The sequence below is a fragment of the Sesamum indicum genome, linkage group LG2, assembly GCF_000512975.1.
Source record: "Sesamum indicum cultivar Zhongzhi No. 13 linkage group LG2, S_indicum_v1.0, whole genome shotgun sequence".
In the NCBI taxonomy this organism is placed as follows: domain Eukaryota; kingdom Viridiplantae; phylum Streptophyta; class Magnoliopsida; order Lamiales; family Pedaliaceae; genus Sesamum; species Sesamum indicum.
Window position 1 is genome coordinate 12,800,335 of NC_026146.1, and position 23,095 is coordinate 12,823,429.

Here is a 23,095-nt window from a genome sequence, read left to right on the forward strand (position 1 = left end):
CGATTTACTACTGACTTATTGAAGGTCAAATAAATTTTTTCTGGCAAAATCATCCTTATAAAGGTGAAAGAGTTAGGTTCTTTCATCAATTATCTCTTGATTGAGGTCAAAGCATGAGTCACAACCTTGTTGACTCAGTATCTGCGCATCACTTTTTTTCATTTCTTTATCAAGACAATCAATCTTGACAGGGAGGTAAATGACATTATTTTAGAAAATACAGGGGGTAAATTGCTATTTTTTTAATAGGAAGTAATTTGCTTATTTGCAATATTATAAGGGATAAATAACATTAAATCCTAATAAATACTGTAGATTAGTATTGAAAATTTTTACTTACTAATTAACTCGATACTTATTTTAACATTAATTTGTTTTTATAACTATTAAGATAATTTCTTATAGTGAATGAGAGGACAAGTGCACATACAGGGAACAAAATGAAAAAGAAAAATGTTGTAATATATCTTAAATAACGTGTTGCATTTGGAGTCATACTTTGTAATATTTGACCTAACAACTCCAGTTAAAATGATTATTCTCTCCACTTAGGTCTTCAGAATAGTTTAGTTTAACTTTTTTCTTTTGAGTGAAGTGTTTTTATTACATCAACGAAAAATAATTTACCAATCAGTTTACAATTAAAATTTTCTTGTGAATGAAGTGTTTGAATACATCAATTAATTATAACTTGTCAATATCAACAATTACCGCTTTACAAATATCAATCTAAGTTGCGCACTGCAACGAAGACAAAATATGCATATAGATTAGGTCTGTCAATGGGTAGCTATTATTTTATTTAAATCCGACCTAATAAATATTCATAATAGTTATTTATATATTTTACTCGAATTTTATCTATATTATGCCCATTAGTAGTTTTGATGGTATATTCGAAATAATTAAATTTGATTGGGGTCTTATGTTAAAATAAATAAAGTAGTTATACATTGTTTTTTTTACTTTTTTATGGATTAATTATACTTAAATTCTCTCTGAAAATACGAAATAATATTTCCACCAAAAAAAAATTCTGAAATTACACTTGCATCCCTTTTAAAAATTTTCTGTTTATACCTAACCCCCAGTTTTTTGTTAGAATTTGGACGAAAAATGCTGATGTTAGCAAAAAATATTACATAAAATTTTAATTTTGCCCCTCATTAGCATTCTCATGTAATTACTACAAAAATAAAAATGAAAAATTCTTAGAATGCTTTTCAAATATCAATCTATAAAAAAATAATAATAAATTATATATAAAAAAATTAAAATTTTAAATGACAAGTAAATTGAGTCGATTGATATATAAAAAGTTTACAAATTCAATAAATAATTAGATTATTAGATTTTACCCGTTTCATATCCATACTCACGGGTATTTTAGGGTTTAGACTCTATCCATATTCAAGATACTTATTTCAATGAGTGAGAGATCTGATATACATCTAATAATAAAACTATTAAGTCATTCAAATCTAAATATTAGCTATTATTGTGGGTTCAAATTTAAGTATTCTCGATTTATTGACAGATTCGATACAGACAATAAAATAAAAACAAAAAAATATAATTTGTGGTAATATATCTTAATAACGTGTTGCGTTTGGAATCATAGTTGTCATTAATTGACCTATTCAATCCAATTTAAAATGATCATTTTTTTCCACTTAGGTTAAGTAGGCTTTAAAGATGTTTTTTTTCTAGGGCTTTGATAGAGGTTTTAAAGATAGCAAAGTCCTATGTAAGGATTATTAAAAACAAAATATAAAAGAATGACTGGATAAACATACCGTTTCAATTTTTGTAGGTTAATTACAGTTACACCTCTTCAACATATGTAAAATTACACTTTTTCTAAATAAATTCCAAAATTACATGGGCGTGGACGAAACTTTTATTAATATTTGGACTCAATGTGTTAATAAAGTTGTAATATCAATCAAGCAATTAAATTAATTATTAAGAAATCATAATCAACTATTGTGTAGATTAATTGATTAGTTCATATATGTTCATAAGTAGAACTTAATTGAATAAAATCAAAATCTTCAATTAATTCTTTCACCAAAAAGGTTTTATGTTGAAATTTTTGTCAGTCGTGTGATTAATAACTCCTTACAAGTATTTTAATTCTCTCTTTCACAAAGCTTTTGCCTTAGCTTTACTTCCACAAAAAAGGAAAAAGAATAAAATGAGCCAAATGCAATTCCTAGTAGTGTTTTATGTGCATATTCTCATCCCACTGCAATAAACTGATAGACATGTTCCATCACATATGCCTTTTTCATATGGAACTGAAAGTGCAATTTTTGCTCCGGCTTGATCTTTAACGATCACGTGCTTCTTACATGATTTTTCTGGTTATTATTTATTTATTTTTTTAAAGTTGATACCATTTTTGCAGTAAAAATTTAATTGATGGAATTGAAATAATATTTTGACGAACTCAGCAATCAAAAATGTGACTAGAAAAGAAGCTTCCATGTTAATGGAGGGACAAATATATCATTTTGCCCATTTCAACTATTTTAACTGATAGGGAATTGTTGAGTTGTGAATATTACTTAGGCATTTTAAATGATTTTTAGGATTAATTACATTTGTTTCTAAAATTTGACGTAATTACAAATATATTTTTATTACATTGATAATTACAATTGAAGGGAAAATTGCCCACTGAGCACCAGAAACTGACATAAATTGAAGGCCAAATTAAAAATGCAATAATGCAGAAACAGTAAGCTGTATGAATTCAAAGTTGTAACAAAGAGAAGAAATTTTGGGTGCCCTATTAACATAAGGTGATGAAACACAAGTTTTGGTATGGAGCTGTGTGAATGGAATGTTCAGTATCTTCACTCCTTAAACTTAGCTAAGATTATTTGTAGAAACAAAGATGCAGCAAATTATTTAAGCAAACAGAGGCAATGATTTGTAATAGCTAAGAATATTGGTTTCTGTTTCATCACCATGGGCTTTAATGCATAATCCTTGCCAAAGGAAAAGGCCAACTGCAACACTCCTTATGTCACTTGAGAGAGTTAGCAATATCAATCACAAACCGATACTTCACATCCTTCTTTATCAGCCTCTCTAGGGCCTCATTTGAATACTGAATCGGAATCAATTCGATTTCAGGGTAAATCTTGTGGGAAGCACAAAAATCCAACATTTCTTGTGTTTGCTTCGTTCCACCGGTTATACTTCCGGTGATTGCTTTTCCACCTACAAGAAATGAATAATTGTAGTTGATTAAGACTATGCTCGGCCTCAGAAGTCATAAAAGGATTCAACTTGTATATGGAACATGTTAACATATTTGCATCAAGAAATACCTAGGGCAAGGCTTCCTGGATTAAATTTCACTTCGCTAGGAAATCCAACCAAAACAAACACGCCAGCAGTCTTCAATAGCGACAAATATAAATCAAATGAGATATCTCCCGATGCTGTGTTTATGATGAAATCAAATGATTTCTGCAAAGCCTGCAGCGAGACGTATTATGAAGTTTAAAACAACTTGGTTAGCTTGTTTAACAAACACTTCATTCTGTTGTTTGTGTTGATAGATAAACATTGAGAAGCTAAGAACTTGATCCAAAAGCTTGATAAAATTATACCCTCATCTGCTTTTCATCAGAAGAGATGCAAAAATTGTCTGCCCCGAGAACATTTAATGCCTCTTCCCTCTTGGATATGCTTGTGCTTAGAACTGTTACCTTCAGTCCAAAGGCTTTGCCGAACTTCACTGCTAAGTGGCCGAGCCCGCCTAGCCCTATCACCCCTAAAGATTTTCCAGGTTGATTCATGTTATGCTGCATCATTGGAGCGTAAACAGTAATTCCAGCACAGAGTAAAGGTGCTGCTAACTGTAGAGGGTATTTTTCAGGTATCCTGAAGCAGTATCTGCAGATACAAAGACAAATTAGAGTGGACTGCACCTTCCACCCTTATTTTTTAAGATCTGTAAAAAGAGTTTGGCAGCATAAACTACACACCTTTGATGAACTACAATGTAGCTAGAATATCCTCCCTTAGTAATGGTACCATCAACATCTACAGCATCAAACGTGAAGATCGCTCCCTTCGAGCAATAAACTTCTAATTCACTATCGCAATACTCACACTCTCTGCAAGAATTAACATAAGTTCCAACTCCAACATGGTCACCGACTTTGAATCGCTGGACATTGGATCCAACCTCTGTTACAATCCCAACAATCTCGTGTCTATCAGACAGAGGAACAATACATCAGTCCAATCATCAGAGTAAAAACTACAACTAGTATAGCTATTTATGAATTATATCACAATCAATCTCCATACCCCGGCACCAACGGATAATTAGAATGCCCCAATCTGTTCCTGGTCCAAACAACATCAGCAAAACAAACTCCACAATACAATATGCTTATTGAAACATCATCACTGCCAACAGACCTTGCAGAAATCACCATTCCAGAGTTAAGGGGCGGAAACAATAACATACAGTTATAGCAATTACAAGCGATGAAAGGGCAATGCACAAAAAAGCCGGTTACTTGGACAAAATCAAGATAAGGAAAACAGAAGACTGCTTCTTAAACGAAAATATGAACACCCAACATCGAGTAAATCAAGAATCAACAAAGATGGATGCGGATACCTGCGGGTGAATTTGTAAGGTGAGAGAAGTCCAGACGGATCTCTCGCAGCCCATCCAAGGCATTCCCCATTTGCAGCACCCATTCCAGCTTATTCCACTGACCCAAGACAGAATGAACAACACGAATTATTCATTATATAGCAGTATCGATCGATGAAAGTTGACAAAATGTTCCAGTCTAGACATTATCTGAGTGAGTGTGTATGCGCTTACGCAAGCGAGTGACGAGTAGTTGAATTCTGGATAAATCGACTCTGGGTGGACGACTTTTCTCGGTCTATTGGTGCGTAATCACTGACTTCACCGTTTCCTTGGGGTTCCCACCAATCGGGAACTTCATTAGCCTTTTCTGCTCTCTATGATTTTGGTTTCAACTGCAGTGTTCATGTTGTTAGACATTTACGCATTAGTCCTTTTCACCGTTCAGATCATGGGAGTGTTTGCGAACACATTAAAAAAGGGTTTTTTTAATTTTTGGTTTTTAAAAATATTTTTGAAATATTTGAAATGTCGGATTGCTTCTTAAACGGATAAAAAATGTATTTTTAATTTTAGATTAAAAGTTAGAAATACATTCGAGAATGGCTAAGAAAAAAGTTTTTAAACCAAAAGCTAAAAGTACATTCGGGAGCGCTTTTAGCTGCTTTATTTTTTTTTGGAAATAAATCCAACTATATATTTTACTTTTTTATTTTTATTATAATAATCTTAATGCAACTTTATCATTTTTAATTTATTTTTAAAATTGTATATGTAAAGTTGATATTGGAGTTTTTAAATAATTTAAAATTCAACAATAATTAAATTTACACTTTCATATATTTAATATTTTAAGTTTTTTTATATTTCATGGGCTATATCATCTAATTATATTATTTTGTGCACATATTAATTAATTAATAAAATAATTATTTTTTGCAATCATGTAAGTTTAATTATTTAAATTTTTACTTTGATTTTGTTTAACCGTGGTTAATAGTATTGATTTATGATGATTTTTAAGTCATGGTCATTTATAATGTAGTGAAAACTTAATTTTTTTTTATAATGTATAAATGAACAATTATATTACTTAGTGGGAGCATTATTACATTAAACATATTTTTTAATATTTTGAAAAATATAAACATGAAATTCTAATCGAAATAAAATTTATGATTTTTTATGAAAAAAATAATCATTAGTGACAAACAATAAGTGGAATAATAAGCAAAAAGATAGTATCTTTTTAACATAAAGGGACAAAATAATATTTCATTAATTAAGTTTATTTTAAAAGTGATTTTTCTCAAACACTATTCAATTTAGTTTTTATCTGCTTTTCTTTTTTTTTACAAACACTACTCACTTTTAATTCTGCTACAATTTTTAATTTTTTTTTTTACAAAAATCAATTATCTAAAAGTAGAATTTTTGCAAACGCTCCTTATATTTGTATATATACTATTAAGTAGTGTATTCTCTTCATCAAAATTCTCACGACTCATAATTTGATCTTAGATCAAAAAGAGTTGGAGAAACAAAAGGGATGAGAGGAGAGAAAGGGATTGCCGAATTTCATGGTGAAGAGGGATGGAGTGTGTGTTTTCTACACTATTCGCTATGTATTGTTGTCTATAGAATAATGATGATAACACACATATATATGCTTTGTATGGGAAAATGAAAATGTGTCTAGATACATTCCACGACAACCCCCTTCCTATATGATTTAATCATGCCATATAAGAAGAACTCCAAATATGGTCAAGTTTACACTTTCCAAAAATGCAATTTAACCAACCCTTATTCCAATAATAGAAGTCAACTCTATTGCTAGTGGACCTTAATTTAGTGGATCGGGTTTTATTTTAATCAAATTAAAATAAATTCAATACCCAATGAATTTAATTAAATCCAATTTAATAGATCCAAACTAAATTAAGCCTAATTTCATTTAATCCAATTAAAGACATAAGCCCAATGGAATGATCCATTGGATGGATAGCCTAAAAATAAATTAATTTCAAATTAATTCCTAGTCCTTCCACGGTGATTTGTATGCGACTCTTTAGGTTCACCTTTCAGCTAGATTTGGGCTAGTGTCAAATACTACTGATTAATTAAATCTAATTTAATTAATCGTTCCTGATCAACCATTGATCAAGAAAACTCGCTACTCTAGGTAGTTGTCTAGTCATAACACTAGAGACTATGTGAATATCCGTGTGAATATTTATGTCCCGATTCCATAGAGGTATGGTCTACCGTCTCTCAATCTTAGCCTAGGGCATGAAATTTGGTGTCAGTTTTCATCCATAACTAGGAAATTATCCTTTAATATTTGAGATCGCGTTTTTCTTAACTGCTCAACATAGAAAATCATTTCCTATTCGATCAACCATTGTAACTACAGATTTTATGAGACGTAAACGCGTTTACAAGTGCATGAGAGACACTGCTATCACATACTGACAGGGGACGGACCTCTTCTTGGAACCCACCATCCTTGCTACACATTTTGACTATACTGATCAAGGCTTATAATGATCATATTTATGACATAATCACCTCCTGCACAGACCCAAGATACAGCCATTGTGCGTACGTGACTATCATGATTTCTCAAGTTTGAGGACTACTCCCGTACTATCAGAGTCGAGGACTCAAATCATACCAACCAAGCCTCCAAGGCTTTTATATGACGATCCATGCGAGTCAATTTAGTCAATTGACCACCTTGTCAACTAACCCAATAAAATTGCATAGATGTCTAACATCTGCGGCCAATGAAACATGACACTCATTCAATGGATGCGATACTCATTATAAATCTCAATAGGACTCTTGATGCCCAGTCTCGAGGTTCTCAACTTGGAACGTTTGACCAAACCTCAGAAATTGGTTCCATAGCCACCGTCCAATGCGCAACCCAACTACATGGGCTATCTAAATGATTATGGGCACCTGTTATGATGTTAAAATAATGTTTAACGTATTAGTAAACACAACAGACATATATACCAAAGATAAATGCTTACCACATTCATCAGACAATATTACTTGAATAAAGATCGCTTGAATACTTTTCAAAACCACCAATCCAATTGGCTCTCCGGTCACCTATTCCAATAGTGTCCCTTTTGAAATTTCTAGGAGTTCTGTGTTTGTCATAAGTATAATAATAAAATTTAAACATGTTGGATGCCAAATTCCACTGAAGCTTCAACGGTTCTGGTTCGACAATTTCAAGGTAAAAAATCTAATAATTTATTTAAATTTTCAGATATTTATTTTATTGATTACTTGTAAGTTATTTTTTCCTATGTAAAATTGCAGCTTACTTATTGGTGGGATTGTGATGATTGAGCTATGTTCAATGTGTTTTGAATGTTTACTTGGAAGTTCTTGTGGAAGCTGTTTGCTGACGCTAGGGCAGAACTGGTCCAACCATTATGGCTGGTCGACGAGACCTAGCACCAGCTACAGGAGTACTGGGCTAGCCCAGACTTCAAGGAGGACACTACCAAGAATAAGGTCAATGGGCTGCAACCCCGCAACAGCAGCTACAGTCTATTGCGGCGGATCATCCTCTGTTAGAATGCATAAACAAAAGCTGGTAACTTTTTTTCTTAAAAAGTTTTGTGAATAATTAATTTACCTTCAATTAATTTTTTCTTTTGTTGGACAGGAGACAGCCCGGTCGGACTCCCAAGCAAATGGAGTTGTCCTGCAGATGCTACAAGAAGAAAGATGATGAGAACTAAAGCGCTCCAACGACAACACAGGTGGTGGTAAGTTTCTTATAGAAACAGTTCTCGTTGCAATTCTACTTAATTTATATTGCTGCTACTAATGTTTTTTTCCATTTGTCAAAAGATCGTCCACAAGATGCTGGAGAAACAAATAGCACAGGCAACGACCGATAGGCAAGATCTTCCAGCCTCTTCTGAAGCCTCGATGGGCATTATCGAGCAATAGTTGTGGACGCGACAATTGGCTGCCAAAACAAGGGACGTGTCTTCAATCTGGGTTCAAAGACCTACAACTTGACTGTTGGACCATCATAGTTCAGTCGGACGCATACATCACCACTGCCATGTCCAAATCTCAACCAACATGTCTCAAAGTTTAAGGAGATTTTCATACATGTGATGACGAGTCTACCCATCCCTTCGTTCCCCGACTAGTCCTAGCCTCCAACTGATATCTTGGCCCTCGATGACAATGCACATGATGATGCGGACGCTGCTGAGGAGGAGGACAATTTAATTAGTGTGGTAAAACAAATAGTTTTTTTGTGTATTATGCAAATATTGCTCTTTAAAAACCTGCCTAATTCAATTCACTTTGAAAGAGACGTTAATTTTGGAAAAATAATTCCATTATAAAATAAAAAATAAAATAAAATAAATTCATTAGTAGATGTTTTAACCAAAAAAAGGTACGAAATGAGTTTTGTGGACCGATCAACATTTATAACAGTTTGTGCAAATGTGGACCCATCAACATTTATAACAGTTTGTGCAAATGGTTACAAGATTCAACTCAAATTTGTAAAGATCTTTTTGAAACCATTACAAATAAGTTGTAACGCTGTACAAATTATGGATTTCTCTAGTTACAAAAAGCAGTTAAAAAAAAAAATAGTTCCAAAAGGTACTAAACTTGTCTCAAAACCCGTTCTGAAAAATGAATTCTTTTTGCAGTGATCATACAGAGCTTATAAAATATTTTTTAAAAAAATTAAGTATAGTTACATTTTCTTAAAAATCTTATAAAATCCAAAATATTTCATTTCTTATAAGCTCTATTTAAAGAAAATAATTATTTTTTCAAAAGCTCAGAATTCAAACATCTTATAAAACGTTTTAAGAAACTTTAAGCTTAGGCAAACACCCTCTATGGTGTATACCACGCGTGGTACGGGTTAAGTGCTAGTACCAAATATGCACTGCTGATTGCATTTACTTATCCTCTAAACTGACTTGTCTGCTTAAACAATCGAGATCCATAACTATGGTCTATCTACTGCTTTTCTAATAGTATTATTTGTATACAAAATTTTGAGGAATAGATTTTTACAACCTGATACCAAACAGTTCAACAATAAGACCTTTGATTTTACCTCAAATCAGAACTATGCAGTACTAAAATTCCAGATACAAATGAAATAATACAGTATTTATCATAGCTGGACATTTTTGCCACGATATTATGGCAACAATTTGCCCATAATCTACTTGTATGGTACCCTAATGATCAGCAATGAAATTTTCCAATTTTAAGAGGAGCTCAAATAGCATACGCACATGAACTGCAGAAGCTGAAAGGTGAATGATAAAGTTGTGAGTTTCTCTTTTATTTAACTTCTCAAAACATCACTCAAACAAATAAAATATCTCAACTCAAGCTTCAAAAAATCCATTCTCCAAAATTCAAGCATCCAATGCCAAGGATCTGCCGACCAAAAAAAGGGGATTAAAAAAAAAAAACAAATCAGCTAACTGCTAATTCTACCGAACATAATGAGCAAGTCAGATGGCCTTAGACCAACAACTGCACTCAAACAAGTACTTACAAAAATGAAGTTCAATGCAGATGTATCTTTAGATAAACAGAAGATGGTCCAAACAAAATTAAAGAAAAGCATGTCAAGCGTGAATTTTAATGGAAGTATACCTTAACCTTGTGGATTCTCCGAGCTTAACTACATGGCTATTTCAATTTAAGGAAATAATACATAACTGTCATCATTTTTTATTCAACTTCTTAGGTTTTTCACTTTTTAGCTTCCGTTCCATGGAACTGTCTGGCTTGTTCAGTTGCGGTTCTTCAGGAAGTGTAGTGAGCAGAAATTTCTTGCTAGAGCCAACATGGTTACAGATTTGCTTCAGCATACTTCTACCCCTCATCCATTTGAGCACCAATTTCATGTGTGTTTTGCTGTTTAATCCACTTATCCCAGCATCCTGCAGCAATCATCAACATGTATTTTATGAATATGCAACGTTTTGGACAGAAAAACCAGAAAAAAATTCAGTCTGACATAATTGCCCCAGATTTTTCGAAGGCAGCAAATTTTTCCCCCTTCTTGAGATGTGGGTAAGGGGGAGGAAACTCCAACCTAATCATGCACTGAACCTCTGCAGTATACAGACATTTGATCTCATGATCGCTCTATTAAGTTTAGACGAATAACACATCAATCAATGCAGCAGTGCTCACTGCATTCAATAAGGCCAAGGTGTTACAAATGAAGCTGAATGAGGAAAACTAATCACAAGATCTAATGGTTGCTAACACAAATAATCAATTCTTATGTAGTGTCCATGGACAGTTTATCAAGACTAACATGTCAAATGGTAGCCTCACATGCTGAGCAAAGTATTAGCATCATAATGGTGATTCAATACTGTCCCATTTCGAGTCTTAGAATCAGTGAAAAATAAGTTTGCTTGATTTACAAGTCAATGGAATATGATGGTTTCAGCATTCTAGCATTTCAGTACAAGATTATATTTCAATGGTTCTGACTTGTCAAAAATGTAACAACACATTAAATAGCCAAGAGTTAAGGATAAACTGCAGCAGCACGGACATGTGAAGTCAAGAATTAGATGAGGGAAAGAACAGAGCAGAATTAAATGCATGAGAATAGAGAATGACTCATAAAGAATGAAAAATAGAAGATAAAACTAAACTAACCAAATATATCAAACTCAAAAGTTTTCTAACAAGACTATAAAGGTGTCCAATTTTGTGAAATTGCTTCTTTTTGACAACTATGGAGATTTTTAAAGTTATTTTATTAGTCAGATCAGTCAAAAATCAAGCATCCATTTCTTTTTTATCCATCAAATAGAATGCAGTGTCCTTGTTGTTGCCTCATGTACTTGAGCCCAAAGTGCTTATTGTTGATGGCAGATTTACGATGATTCCAGCTTAGTTTTAGGGAAATGTGTGCACTCTCCTACTAATCCAAAAGAGAGGAAAATAAAGTATTGAAGGGAGTGAGTGAGTTTCCTCAAAAGAACAGAACTGTGACATTTCAAGCATATGAACACAATCCTCATTTCGAGAGGATGCCCATGATGAGGTCAAGTTTGAATAGTTAAGGAGAACCTCTCTGAAGTAAAGTATAAACTATAGCTCAAAGACCAAGGGGTAACAACAGTCATATTAACAACTGTTATCCCATATCAGATATAGAGCATCAGGTAGAAATAACAAAAATTACTACTCATTATTACATAATAAAGCATTTTAGAATGAAACAAAACAAAACATTCATGTCAAACTTGAATTTGTAATAGTTCCCTCGCAATAGCGGTAAATAAACATTCATTGTATATCTAATCATACATCAAGTAAATCTTATTACAAAAGGTCACCAAAAAGGAAATGTCTCCATTGCAAACATAAAAGTAACAATGCGATGTTACTGGATGATATCAGAGATACATGTATATTCAGAAAATAATAGGTATCATCAAATATTATCAAATAAGTGAGGACAGATCCCGATATGTATTAGCCAATGTTATTGAATACCAATTGGTACTTTGGACTACGGTCTACGTACCATTCTTTTATAGTATCAGATACATGGAGAATCATCAGGAAGGGTAGAAGAGTCAAAGTGTTCAAGGTTTGGTTATTTGAGCTTTAGAATGGACCAAAGATTAGAAGGTCATTCAACAAGATAAAAGAACGGGTAATAGAAACAAAAGAATCTTACTCTTGCTCGGATAATCTCTGACATTCAGCCAAGTTATGATGAATACTCAAAATGTGAACACTATGATATAACTAGGTGGTGTAGGAGATAGAAGAACTTGAACTTTCTCAAGAAACTTCAATGAGTACATCAGCCTTTTGCTGTCAAGCTTAACCTTTCCATCTTTTAATGAATGTTCACCAGAAGGACTAATGACGACAAGTCTGCCAAAGGGGCACCAGTTAATCTTCTGGTATTGAACTGTGAGGCAAAACTTGAGGACCCCTAATATTAAATTCATGGTACAGACCGGGTCCTGCCGGGATGGTTTGGATGGCAAGGGAGTAGGATTCGTAAATCATGATCCCATGTGATTCAACAGTCATCACTGGACCAGCTATTTCGTAGAAACGCCCACTTCTACTGAAAAAAAAATATCACAATTAAGAAGCTGGAGACTTCAAAGTTACATGACCAATCTTTTGGCACGAAAAGGAAACTATGTATCTGGATTCCAGAATTCAAATGTTTCATCTAAATGAAGAAAACTTTCCAATTCCAGGTGACGTAAAACACCTCATGATTTCGAGTATTAAGTTAGCAACTAAGTTACATAGCCAAGTATCACATTCAATTCAATCCGTTTATCCCATAAAACACTCGGAAACCCCTTCAGTATCACTGTCACTCCACACTTAGTACTGCTACTCCAATCCCGTAATACAAGATCCAACTCGCTCCTAATACACCTTCATTTTCCGCAGAACAAAACTCAATACTCAGAGACTAATGAAATGCTAAAGTAAATTAAACACCAAGTAAGCAACACACCTTGGCGACGTTCCAAGCATCGCCAATACTGAGAGGGCCATGGCTCTTGACGACGCCGTAGAGACCTTCCGCAATGACAGCTGCTTCCTGAAATGGGACCCTAGGGTTTATTTTCCTCAAATTGGGGGCGCGCTTCCTCGAGCTCGAAGAGAAATACCTCATCATCGTCGTTGTCATCCTCATCATCTGATTTCCATTACCGTTCCACATTTTCTCAATCGTCAAACCAACACAAGATCGCTGGCTGTCTTGCTTGTCCACCCTACTTCTACCCACTAGTGCTCTTGGGTTCAAAAAGCGAGTAAAACCCTCCTTAAATCTGAGACACAAAACGAAAAAATTGGCAAAAAGATTTATAATTATCCCAATTAACTTATTATTAATTTATAATAGGTTAAATAAATCTTTTTACGATAAAATTATTTTCATACATTTTCATTGATTAATACATATGAGAAGGTATATCTTCACTGTTATAAGGGTAGTTTTGTCCGAAAAGAATTGTTTAACCTATAATAAGTAAGTTTTAAGTCAATTAAGGGTAGATATCAATTTTCATTCAATATTTTTGTTAATATCAGCAAATTTGGTGAATTTTAACTAACGAAAGGACTTATTTGTTAGACGGAAACAAGCTTTAGGAGTGCTAGATGTAGTTTCCCAAACCACAGGAAGTCTACGTGTAATTATACCAGACCTCAGGGGTGGGGAGTGTAAGGAATAATTAAACTCTCCTGAGGTTTGGTGTAATTATACCAAGCCTCAGGGGTGGGGAGTGTAAGGAATAATTTAACTCTCCTGAGGTTTGGTGTAATTATACATTAACTCCTGTAGTATGGGTAATTACATCTAGCACCTCTAAAATTTGATTTTGTCTAACAAATAAGTCCTTCATTGATCAAAATTCAGTGAATTTATTGATATTAATAAAAAAACGAAATAAAATTTGACAGGGTATCATCCTAGTTGTTTATTGTTAGCACTCGAATATTAATCAAGGCCTCTTAATGGGTGGCAATTACTCTATTGAGATTTGAATCAAAAAATACCCGTAGTTGTTACTTATATATCATATATTGATCCTACTCATGAACTTTCACATGTTATATCCAAAATAATTAAGTCTAATTTGGGTCTTACTTGTTGATCTTACCAATGTTAAAATGTTTCAAAGATTTGTGATTGATATATGTTTTTGGTAATAATATCATCAAAACATATTACTAAATTAATATTAAAAATGTTTCATAGATTTGTGATTGATAAAATAAATTAAAAACTACTCCATTTTTAACCATATACAAATTGGGCATTGCTGAAATATAAATAATGATATTGATTTTGTTCAAATAATAGATTGTTATTAATCACTTGCACAATCAGTATACATCCGAAATATAAATGAATATGAAAAATATATTTTAACTTTGGAGCAATTTTTCTTATCCATTTGGAATTACATTCAACTTTCATTTGATGAGTCTTTTTACAATTCAAATTCAAATTAATTTTATCAGTTTCATATATTAGTTGAGCTTAACTAATTTAAAATTTGATGTATTTTTTTATTTTTTAAACTATCACATTACGTTCAAATTAATCTTATCATAAATATAATTTAGAGTCGTCACTGGGAAAACAAAAACAAAAATTAAAGTCTAACAAAATTTCTCAAATATCAATACCTAAAAATAAAGAATAAACCGTGTACAAAATTAATGAATTTTATAGGACAGGTAAATCTAATTGATTGAATTTTTTAAAAAAAATCACTAGAATGATTTTAAGTTAACGAATAAAAATAAAATTTTAAAGTATTAGATATTACTAATTTGACACTCATACCCAGATAAAGACCTTATCATACCCAAAATACTTATCTCAACCGATATAAAAATACTTGAGTCTAAATATGAATATTACATAATAATAATGGATCCGCGTCTAAGTATTGGACAGGTCTGCGCTAGATTTAGTCAAGTATCTTTCCATATTAAAGCTTGTGAAAACAGAGACACGGAATGTATGGTGGGTGGTTTGCCTAGAATAGGACATAAGGTGGGGAGATAAGCGAGGCCTTTCTGTCGGAAACTTGGAGCTGTGAATGTCCCAGATGTGGATACGATGCTATCCTTCGTGCGTCTAAATATTTCACTCTCCCACACTCAATCCCATCTTTCTTTTCCTATTAAGCTTTTTGTTTTTCCCTTTCTTCTCTCACACTTCTGCTTCACCTCTCTCCCACATGGACAATGTTGGCTGTAGTCATGAGTGAACCCCCACGCCCCTTATGATCATAAACTATGTATGTGTGAGTACGAGATATTACACACACACAGTCACACATTTCTCTATGTTATTGCATTGCCCTTTTGGTTCTTTCTCTTGATTGTTCTAACAGATGGAGGTTTTTGTAGTTTGGTATATTAGCAGGAAAAGGTTATGAAGAGCTGCTCTACCGAGGTGTGCTTGCTTATCAAGAATCTTGTGAAAGAGGTGTATTTGCATGCAGATTAGAGTTATCTGATTTCCACTGGTAATAATTGCATTACGATTGTCTAGCTGTTGAATCAAGTATGCTACTTTTTACCTTGATGTTCTAGAGAATGTTTATTAGAATTATCACTTCAATTTTGCATTTGCAGATGATCAGTTTGTCTTGATCTGAAACATAGTAAGGTTGTCTTACTCCATCGACGAGCGTGCCTTTTCTCTATTTCCTACTATCTTCTCTCTTGGCACCTAACCTTAAAGGAGCAGCAACGGTATGTCTACCGTAGATTCTTCATTGGAATTCAATGTTGGAGGCCTAGTAGGAAAAATGTCCACGGAGCTTAATTACTCTTAGTTATTACAATGTGGATTTCGGTTCTTAGTTTGTCTGATTCATAATGGCTTCATTTTAGGATGCATATACATAAACACTGTTATTTTTGCATCTCCTCTCTCCTTTGATCCTTTTGTTGGGGATGTAAAGTTTTAGTGAAGCTTTCATGCTGCAATGCACAACCTACAGCGTTAATTATTTCTTTTTGTTCTTTCATCCTCGCATTACATGAAGCAGAAACATTGCTTTTCAGGTATAATGGCTAAGGATTATGGTGGATCACCAAAGCCTCATCAGCTGGATATGAAACGAAAACGTCTCACTTGGATTTTAGCTGTGAGTGGCCTATGCGTCTTGTTTTACGTTTTTGGAGCTTGGCAGGGTAGAAGTCCTACTCCATCCAGCCAGTCGGATCTGTCCTCAAAAGTCGGCTGTGATGTCCGCACCGGTGGGCAGGGAAACCGTGATCTTCCATCGTCATCCGCTATGAGTCAAGACGCCCTCGACTTTGAGAGCCATCATGAGTTATCAGTCAACAGTTCTCAAGACATTGAGAAATTTCCGCCTTGTGATATATCATACAGTGAATATACTCCCTGTGAAGATCAACAAAGGAGTAAGAAATTCGATCGGGATCGGTTCAAATATAGAGAAAGGCATTGCCCGACTAAGCAAGAGCTCTTACGATGCCTCGTACCCGCTCCCCCAAACTATAAGAGGCCTTTCAAATGGCCACAGAGCAGAGACTACGCCTGGTATGCTAACATTCCTCATAAGGAGCTAAGCATTGAGAAGGCTGTTCAGAACTGGATCCAAGTCGAAGGTGAACGCTTCAGATTTCCTGGAGGCGGTACAATGTTTGCAAATGGGGCCGATGTTTACATTGACGATATCAACGCTCTCATCCCTATTACGGATGGAAGCATTCGAACTGCTCTTGATACAGGCTGTGGGGTAAGGAACTCAGCTTACCTTAAGCTTCATTGTCTTTATAGCACTTGTTTTTTTCTGTTACAACGATAAGGTTATTGTTTTAATTTCCTTTCGGTGTACTGGTTTTTCAGGTAGCTAGTTGGGGTGCTTACCTACTGAAGCGGGACATTGTAGCTATGTCTTTTGCTCCAAGAGATACACATGAAGCACAAGTGTGGTTTGCATTGGAACGAGGTGTTCCGGCCATGATTGCCATACTAAGTTCCAAAAGGCTTCCGTATCCTTCTAGATCTTTCGACATGGCTCACTGTTCTCGTTGCCTGATCCCATGGCCCGATTACGGTAAGATCATTATGGATATTGTGATTTTGACTGAAGTTCATGTGATTGACGGTGTATGCATGTGGATACATAGCATTCTCTATGAGTCTTATCTTTTATATCTCTTTCCAATTGTTTGCAGATGGGCTGTATCTGATTGAAGTCGACAGGGTTCTTAGGCCTGGTGCCTACTGGATACTCTCTGGTCCTCCCATCCGTTGGCAGAAATACTGGAAAGGTTGGGATAGATCCAAAGAAGACTTGAAACAAGAGCAAGATTCAATTGAGGACTTAGCTAAACGGCTCTGCTGGAGAAAAGTCATCGAGAAGGGAGATCTGGCAATTTGGCAAAAACCAATCAACCATGTTGAATGTCTTAAGAACAAAGAAATGTATGCTCAACCAGAAATGTGCAAATCAGACAGTCCTGATGCAGCCTGGTACTTGCTCTATCTTTCCATCCGTAGTTTACAAGGGTTTAATGCAACATGCCTTCATCTGAATAAGTTAAAAGGATAAAGCTTTCTTAGAACGAAAAGGGCAATGTGACTTTGCTGAACTTTTAGAAATAATGACAACACAACTCGTGACATTGGAGACAGTAAGCTGTTTTTCAAAAGTTCAGAAGTCACCTTGCCTGATTTGGTTATTTTCAGGTGTGATTTTTAATGCTGGTTCTTTGGTTAATGTAATTAAGGTACAAAGACATGGAAGCATGCATAACCCCATTGCCTGAGGTAAGCAATCCAAATGAGGTTGCAGGTGGTGCATTACAGAAATGGCCGGAACGTGCATTCGCCGTTCCACCAAGAATTAGCAGTGGTTCAATCCCAGGCATCAATGCCCAGAAATTCCAAGAGGATACCGAGATGTGGAAGGAACGAATTGTATATTACAAATCCCTTGTTACTGATTTACCACAAGGACGTTATCGGAATGTAATGGACATGAACGCTAATTTAGGAGGATTTGCAGCAGCCATGATGAGATTCCCAGTTTGGATTATGAACGTGGTTCCAGCTAATACACAACCGGACACACTGGGGGCGATATACGAAAGGGGTTTCATCGGGGCGTACCAGGACTGGTGTGAAGCATTCTCGACCTACCCCCGAACTTATGACCTCATCCATGCAGCCGGTGTCTTCAGCATGTATCAAGACAGGTAATTTTGAAACAAGCCCTCTTGGTATAAACACAACAAGACGGTGAAAACATGCACATAAACTTATTGTCGGACTTGTTCCTGCAGGTGCGACATTACTTACATTCTACTCGAGATGGATAGAATCCTAAGGCCGGAGGGCACAGTTATTTTCAGAGACATGGTAGAAGTTCTGGTGAAGATCAAAGGCATAACGGATGGAATGCGATGGAACAGTAAAATCATCGATCACGAAAGCGGACCATTTAATCCCGAGAAAATTCTTCTTGCCTCGAAAACATACTGGACTGCTTAATATGGTAGACTTTTCTGCACATGAATTCTCTTCAATAATTGGCCTTTTGCCTTTTCCTTTTCGGACAAGAAGTCTTAGTCGATTAGATAGGAAGTAGAGTGATATTTAACATCAGTTACTACATGTATCACTCTTTGTTCTTCTTCTTGCTCTCTCTGTCCTTTCTTTTGAATTTTTTCCCTCTACAGTTTCTGTATCCATTTTAGCTAGGCCAGGCTGCTAGTGTAACTGCACGAAGTTGCTTATCGCTTTTTCGTCGCGAATTGGCGACACTTTTAGATAGTAGACATCTATTTTTATGCATTACATAGTTGTAAGTTTGAGAGATTGAAGTGACCTTCAAGTGGCTGTACAGGGGATTCCTTCTCTATAATACCAAGATCTTCCCTTATAAGGCCTGCTTCTTGGTTATACATATTATGCCTATATCATCTTCTATGGATAATCAAAAGGATTAATTGCATTTTGAGTCTCGTAACTTACCTCTTTGATGTTTTGATCATTTTTAATCGGTTCTGTATCTTTTCAATTTTCGAGATTTAATTTTTGTTTTTTTTCTTTTACCGAAGTTCGTCTCCACGATGAATTCCCATGAAAAAAAAAGGGATAGGAATTGCATAATTAAAAAGATGTAGGATTAAAATACTAAGCTAAAAAGTTAAAGAATAAAAATGTTAGCAAAAATTGGCAGATAAGAACACTAATTCCAATTTTAAAAGATCACGTGAGATGCACATGCATTTTTCCGACGATAAGGGTGAAATCCGACGGTGACAAAAATCGTGAAAATTAAAATGATACAAGACAAAAATTCTGTTTTAGAAAATTAAAGAATGAAAAGGTCAAATGACCTAAGTTACGAGACAAAAATGCATTTAAGCAAATTAAAATAAAAAATACATTTAAGCTTAGTTAAAAAGTATTACATCCTATTATATAAAATTACAAATCTAAATATAATGACATTTCTTTTTTAATGGAGATATCTGTATTTTGTAATTCACTTCCTGGATATAATCAATATTATATATTAAATAGGAAATCTAATCTTAAAAGTTATGTCATGTTTAATAATTATTATACCTAATAAATGTTGTAGTGAAACCGGCTAATATGGATACGAAAGTTGTGATGTACAAAGAACTATCCAATGTTAATACAAAATTGATTGGTCAATTAATTTGGATTTTCTATGAGAAATTTCAGTGTTTAATAAGATTAAAATTCTCTGTATTTTTTTTATGTCTATTTGTCGTTTTATAAAACTTTATATTATTTTTGTAATATTATCCCTTTATATATATATATATTGTATATTTCTTTTATTATTATGATTTCAAATGTGAGCGTTTGGTTCCTCTTTTTTGCTTTTGGAGGGTAAATGCAGTTAAACACACCCACCTATTATCTATATTTGCTATATGTGCAATTGAGCATATTTTTACCCTAAAATTTTCTAAATTAAAATTTAAAATTTAAAAGTTTCAGTTATTATATGAAGTGAGTCAAATTATTCATTCATTTTAATCCTTAAATTAGACAAAAAAAAAAAAAAAAAAAGAGGGAAAAAAGGGGGAGGGAAGGAAAAATATTGGTTCTCTCCTCTTGTTGGACTTTTATTTTCTTCTCAAATGTTCGTATTTTTATTTCTTATTAGTCTTTTACCTAAGTCAATTTCTTCTTGTTAGAGATTTTAAGACAGCAACAAAATAGATTTATAAAAAGAAAATTTGTATTTTTGATGCCATAATTTATGGTACTTTGTAATATTAGTACTATATTGTTTAAAATAGCTCAAAATGGTAAAAGAAATAGGCTCCATTTGTATTTTTATACTTCCTCATTAAATTTCATTTTACCTCATAGTTAGAAATTTTACAAAATATAAAAGTAAATTGTGCCATGTGTCAATTTCTGCACCAATATGCCCAAGTTGGTAGCATCAAATCACCCATAAGTAAAGCTTTCACGAACTGTATCAGAGTCGTGGGATATTGCTCCACACCTTTAAAGAGTAACTAGTTTTGATGTCCCCAAATACTCCAAGCTAGAGTGCTTACCTAGTTATTAGCTAGTAACCTAGGCCTGTTGATGGGCCAAAATTACACATACCTGGGCCCATTATAGCAGACCCAAACCCATATTTCTTAATTGGGTCTAGATACGTCAAATTAAAATAGTTGGATTTGGGTTGGGTAATATTAGAGATATTACCCACTTTACTTGTATCTAATTCTCTCAGGGCACATTTACATTGTATTATTAACCATGATAAAGTCCATAATCCCATCCAATAATTTGTTTACTTAAAATGGGCTGGCCCCGCACTGGCCCAAAACTGTTTGGTATAATCACCATGACCCACCACTTTGTGACAATTTTTTCTCTTCCAAGCATGTCCTCATCTGTGGGCACATTAAGTCTATTTTACCCTCGTTTGGCATTCAATTTTCAATAACCACCTGTCAAAATCCAAGAAATGTCAGATGCTTTTTTGACAAAATGTGACCTGAATTTATTTCAGAATTCATCATTCTCTCCATTTTCAAGTTGAAGCTTAGATATATTGTTCTTTTTGCAATATATTTCTCTCATTTTCTTCCTGTAGTGACATACTTTCCAAATCTATTTCAGGTGTCTTGGGAATCATTTTTCATAAGTTTGGGAATCTCTATCTATGGTGTTGCTCGTTTGGTGTGAAGGTGTGTAAATGTTCGATTTTTTTTGGAGAGTTATCCTTAAGCTTAATATTCTACTATTTCTGGAGAAGGGCCCTAAAGATAATCGAGCCACCCTGACAGTTTGGATTAATGTGACAAAACTCGTTGCAATTGCTACCAAGAGGAGACATGCTCGCTACAGCTTTGTCCATTGAGAATAAGCAATTCTGCATTGTCCATTTTGGATGGGCAACTTAGCAACCCTCATCCACTTGAGAATGTTTTTTACTTAGACACAACTAGTGTGAATTTCTCATTCTTTGAGAACATTTTGAGTTCTTTCATACCTTTAGATGAGTTGGGCTTTATGTACATGTGTGACCATATCACTTTTATCATTGGGCAAATTGCAATTTTCGTCCAATTTTTTAGGGGCAGTGGCGTTTCCAGTCCAGGTCTTTTCCAAAATAGAATAGTAGAACAGTAATTAAAAAAATTTGACAATTTTAGAACAAATTACCCTAAATCGGTCGGAATTGTGCACGAGGGAGGCACGTGAGCGTCTGAAAGTTGTGGGAAGCTGACGTGTCCGATTAAATGGATTAGGTGTAAAAAAAAAGGGCAACATGAAATGACAAAGCTGACGTGGAAAAAAAGGCCAGGTCAGAGCATCTCCGCCGTCCATCTCTTGCTTGGATCCTTCACGAAACATTTACCAAGAAAATCTCTCCCTTCCTCCGATAAACTTCTGGGGATCTCTGGCACTTCTTCACCTACTCCGATTCTCATAATCAATCCGGCGATATCTGAGCACCGCCACGTCGGATTTCCAGACAACATCTCCGCCACGACGCACCCAAGCGCCCAAATATCCGCCGGAGGCCCCTGCTCGCCCCTGGCGACCATCTCCAGTAACATGTACAAAGGGGTGCCCCTCAATTCGCACCCCATTGCGGCGCCTTTTCTCCCTCCATCCCGCTTCGGCAGCCCAAAATGGGCGATCTTCACGCGGCCATTCGCGACTAAAAGAATGTTTTGAAGCTTGATATCACAGTGAACGTACCCGAACTTGTGAATATAGTGAATCTCTTAAGCAAAGCCTTTGTGTATCCCCGGACTTCAGATTTCGGCATCCCCCCACCACCGAAATTCCTAAGCTTATAAGCCAAAGCGCCGCTGGGAGCATACTCCAACAACACATTATACAATTTCTCGCCTTTCTCATACGAACAACTCAAGCACCAAATTGCAATCCACATTGGCAAGCTGACGTGGCCTTTTTTTCCACGTCAGTTTTGCCACGTCATGTTCCCTTTTTTTTTTTTTTTTTACACTTAATCCATTTAATAGGACACGTTAGCTTCCCCCAACTCTCAAACGCTTACGTGCCTCCCTTGTGCACAATTCCGTTCGATTTAGAGTAATTTGTCCTAAAATTGCCAAATTTTTTTAATTACTGTTCTACTATTCTATTTTGGAAAAGACATGGAATGGAAACGGCACTGCCCCTAAGAAACTGGACGAAAATTGCAATTTGCCCTTTATCATTTATTATTTTTTGTTCTTTTATTATTGTCTTTTTTTCTTACGCTTCTTTTGTACTTTCTTCTCATTTTGCAGGTCTTGAATAAGGGGTTCCTGTTACTTTTGAGTGTATCATAGCTGGATTAGTGCATCTAACTTGCTTGAGGTGGATGTCACATTACATGGTGA

General features: G+C 34.7%; 4 protein-coding genes across 4 annotated transcripts; 1 reads left to right on the plus strand and 3 right to left on the minus strand.

Moving 5' to 3' along the window:
- LOC105156006 (probable cinnamyl alcohol dehydrogenase 1) lies at positions 2,684-5,007 on the minus strand. The gene is made up of 7 exons (XM_011072018.2): positions 4,865-5,007; positions 4,652-4,748; positions 4,333-4,446; positions 4,005-4,235; positions 3,627-3,912; positions 3,342-3,492; positions 2,684-3,231 (listed from the first exon to the last, which is right to left on the minus strand). Exons 2-7 carry the CDS (start codon positions 4,732-4,734, stop codon positions 3,035-3,037), a joined length of 1,062 nt encoding a protein of 353 aa, XP_011070320.1. The 5' UTR covers positions 4,735-4,748; positions 4,865-5,007; the 3' UTR covers positions 2,684-3,034.
- Positions 10,173-13,513, minus strand: LOC105156007. The gene is made up of 2 exons (XM_011072020.2): positions 13,182-13,513; positions 10,173-10,602 (listed from the first exon to the last, which is right to left on the minus strand). The coding sequence occupies exons 1-2, from the start codon at positions 13,389-13,391 to the stop codon at positions 10,384-10,386; spliced, it is 429 nt and encodes a 142-aa protein (XP_011070322.1). The 5' UTR covers positions 13,392-13,513; the 3' UTR covers positions 10,173-10,383.
- On the plus strand, positions 15,266-19,191 carry LOC105156008 (probable methyltransferase PMT18). Its single transcript, XM_011072021.2, has 8 exons — positions 15,266-15,486; positions 15,599-15,717; positions 15,827-15,946; positions 16,262-16,962; positions 17,073-17,283; positions 17,405-17,702; positions 17,960-18,427; positions 18,515-19,191. Exons 4-8 carry the CDS (start codon positions 16,267-16,269, stop codon positions 18,720-18,722), a joined length of 1,881 nt encoding a protein of 626 aa, XP_011070323.1. The 5' UTR covers positions 15,266-15,486; positions 15,599-15,717; positions 15,827-15,946; positions 16,262-16,266; the 3' UTR covers positions 18,723-19,191.
- Positions 22,046-22,641, minus strand: LOC105156292 (mitogen-activated protein kinase kinase kinase NPK1-like). Its single transcript, XM_011072389.1, is given in 2 exon segments — positions 22,046-22,470; positions 22,473-22,641. Coding segments are annotated over 2 exon segments (594 nt in total).